We start from the raw sequence: 3,226 nt of genomic DNA, 5'->3' as shown, positions 1-3,226 counted from the left end.
ATCCCTTTTTGGCATGGCCATGCCAGAATCCCTTCCTCTCCATTCTCCTCCCTGGATCTTGGGCAGGCATGCATGTATGTACACACATGTGCCCGGTGTGAGTTTCAAGCCACTGGCTCTGGGACTCAAACTGCAATCAACCATGTGGGAGTCCAGCAATGTAACTGCTACGCCATCTTCTAGCCCCGATTAATCCTTTTTTAAAAAAATTAATAATTATTTAATTTAATTTATTCATTTATTTCTTTTTAATTTAACCAGAGAGAAACAGAAAGTGAGAAAGCAAGCCACCAGATCTGGGACTTGAACTGTGGTCAGCTGTGGGAGTGTGCAATGCCTTAACCACCACACCACCTGCTCACCCTCAGTGATGAATTCTTAATAGGGACATTTTTCCCTATATATATTCATCTGATTACGATGAATTTAAATGTATACATACCTCACCGGGTTTGTATGAGATTCGTTTGTTCGTACAATGTTCCTTTTTAGCACCAACAATTAATGATGTGATCTTATCTCTGAGTTCATTTCAGCTAAATAATTCAGCATTTTTGTGTTTGATATTTCCAGTTGGACACACTTGACTTTTTTTGTTCCAGGTTGAATTGACCAAAGCGATGGTTATGGAGAAGCCTAGTCCCCTGCTGGTCGGGCGGGAATTTGTGAGACAGTATTACACACTGTTGAACCAGGCCCCAGACATGCTCCATAGGTAAGATAGTTTGTCCTGTGTTGCATAATAGCTTTTTTAGTATGATGAATCTTTGAGATTGTCTTATTCATCAGCATTTAACTTACAGATGTGTTACATAATAGCACTTTGCATGTAAGTACCAATACATAAGACTTTTTTTTTTTTTTCCCCTTCTTAATTTGATACAAGATATGTGCACTCACATGGGGGGAGATAGGGAAGAGACTGGAAAACGAGGAAGCCCGCCCCAGGGCAACGGCCATGCCGCAGTCTATTCTCCATTCTCCTCATAGGATTTTGGGCATGTGCACAACATACCTGGCATATTTTTCAATCTACCATGTAGGATCTCAAACTATTTAGTCAGCTGTCTGGGATCCAACTTCCTTAACCATCATGCCACTGACTGGCCCTAGCCTGTTAATTTTGTGAGAATTTTTAAAAAATGTAACTGTTACTAATAACTTGTACATTGCCAGAAAATAACGTCTGGAATGTGAAGGTGAAAGCATGCATCGTTTAGTAAGATGTATTGCATATCCAAGACTATTTCTATAACATAACTTTTGTGTTTACGTGCTTTAAGAAATTATGGTGTATAGACCCATCCTGATGATGTAGTTGGCAGCAAACTGAACTGCCATGGTGAAAGCCACCTTGCTGACCATGTATTTGACCCTGGGTTGGCCTGAAAACACACTGGATGTGTATACTTGTGCCCAGGATCCTGATAAGCTGGAGGATAGAGAAAAAGGGGATTGTGGCATGATAAGACCTTCTGTTTCTGCCCTTCTCCTTCCCATTTTGTGCATGTGTTCTCTATCATGAATAAAAGAGACTTTTTTAAAAGAGTATTTTTTAGTAGAAATGATAGGTCCTTAAAATTTAAAACTGATATGTAAGACTAATTATAGAAATAATCTAATACCATGCTAACAGTTTTATTTAATGCATATCCAGATGTGTTTTAAAATGTCTTAGATAAATTACTTGATAGTCTAGTCATCTTTCAGAGTAGTACATGATATATCATGTTAATTTTAGTGCCTATGGTTTTTTATTTTTTTTGAGTGAGACTTTTTGCTGTTGGGTGGTGTGCTCGCAGAAAGAGACAGAAAATCTGTCTTCTTTTTAATTCTTCTGAGGATTTTGGGCACACACACGGGCACCCAGTGTGAGTTTTAGGCTGCCAGGTCTGGGATTGTGGTTGACTACATGTCCAGCCACATAACGATTAGGCCATCTGCTGGTCCCAATGTTTTTTTATTTTTTAGTGATTTTGTACACTTTAATCCTCTAATAGTGGATATGTACATTGCTGCTTTTATTTCTTCTGACAAGTGATACTGCAGTATATAAAACTATGTGACCTTGTTAATTTCAGAGATGTTACAAAATATATATCTGGTGGATCACAAATATTTTTTGTTCTACATTTTGACAGGCTTAGTTATTGGCTAACACATGATTTTCAGGTGTAAAAGGACATTTATAAATTGTTTATTCCAGTACAGTATTTGCTCTTAATCTGAAAATGGAAAATAACTTGTTTTGTCTTCTGATTTCACAATTTCTAAAACACTTAACCCTGTTTCTTGTGGCCTTTACAAAAGCCTTTCAATAAGGCATCATAGGAGAGTTAATATCATTTTTCAGAGAAAGCCTGTAGTGGTTAAACATTTTCTGATATTCACAATGACTGCTTAGTGGGTAGAATATGTCTCCAAGTGACTAGAGAAAAAGTTTTTTAATCTCTTCGTTTTTTACATCAAAATTTCAGTCTGTGTCATTAGAAGCTAGATAAATTTGGAGTTTAAAAATGTGCTTGCCCCAGATTTCCACAGGTTGGAGAAATGAAGGGATTATGACATGACCATTCCCCAATGGGGGATGCTTTCTCCCTTTTTCCTCTCTCTCTGGCAAACACATGTACCCTCTGGCAAATTAAAAAATAAAAAGGAACAAGAGTTAGAAGAAACTTAACCAGATGTATTAATATATTGCTTGTCACTATTGTTTACTTTAAGACAGCTGATTTTTTTTCCTTCATATTTCTTCATCTCTGAGGTGTGTCTTAGATTCTGTGAAAAGTGGCTTAGCCAGTTGATGAGCCGGTTCTACATGCATCCCTTCAGCAGCTTATAAGTTGAAAGGCAGACTTGGCCCAGATCTGGAGCCATGTTTGGGGGTAAAGCAACTGACATCAGGATATAGAATAACACGATGAGTTCATTTTGAAAGAACTGTTTATTTGGAAGGCACATATTGAAAATCTTTTTTTTCAGAGAGGTTTTTTTTTTTTGCTATAGCGCATGTGCGCTCGCCGGAAAGACAGAGACAGAGAAAGAGATAGAAAGCGAGAAATCACCCTCAGGGGGGATGGGCATGCACACACACACACACGCCCGGCATGAGTTTAAGCCACCAGGTCCGAGACTTGAACCACAGTTGGCTACATGGGAGTTCAGCAACATAGCCATTACGCTAACTGCTGGTCCCAACATATTGAACATCTTTTTTTTTTTTTTT

General features: G+C 38.2%; 1 protein-coding gene across 2 annotated transcripts in view; it reads left to right on the top strand.

The window, feature by feature from the left end:
- Nucleotides 1–3,226, top strand: part of G3BP1 (G3BP stress granule assembly factor 1) — a 40,871-nt gene that overhangs the window by 19,358 nt on the left and 18,287 nt on the right. For both annotated transcript variants that reach the window (XM_006150823.3, XM_006150822.3), the window contains one exon: nt 603–715. In XM_006150823.3, the coding sequence (XP_006150885.1) occupies nt 621–715 (95 nt within the window). In that variant the 5' untranslated portion in view covers nt 603–620. The remainder of the gene's footprint in view (nt 1–602; nt 716–3,226) is intronic.

Source organism: Tupaia chinensis, unplaced genomic scaffold (genome assembly GCF_000334495.1).
Source record: "Tupaia chinensis unplaced genomic scaffold, TupChi_1.0 Scaffold000301_1, whole genome shotgun sequence".
Lineage (NCBI taxonomy): Eukaryota > Metazoa > Chordata > Mammalia > Scandentia > Tupaiidae > Tupaia > Tupaia belangeri.
This window is presented reverse-complemented; position numbering and strand designations above follow the sequence as displayed.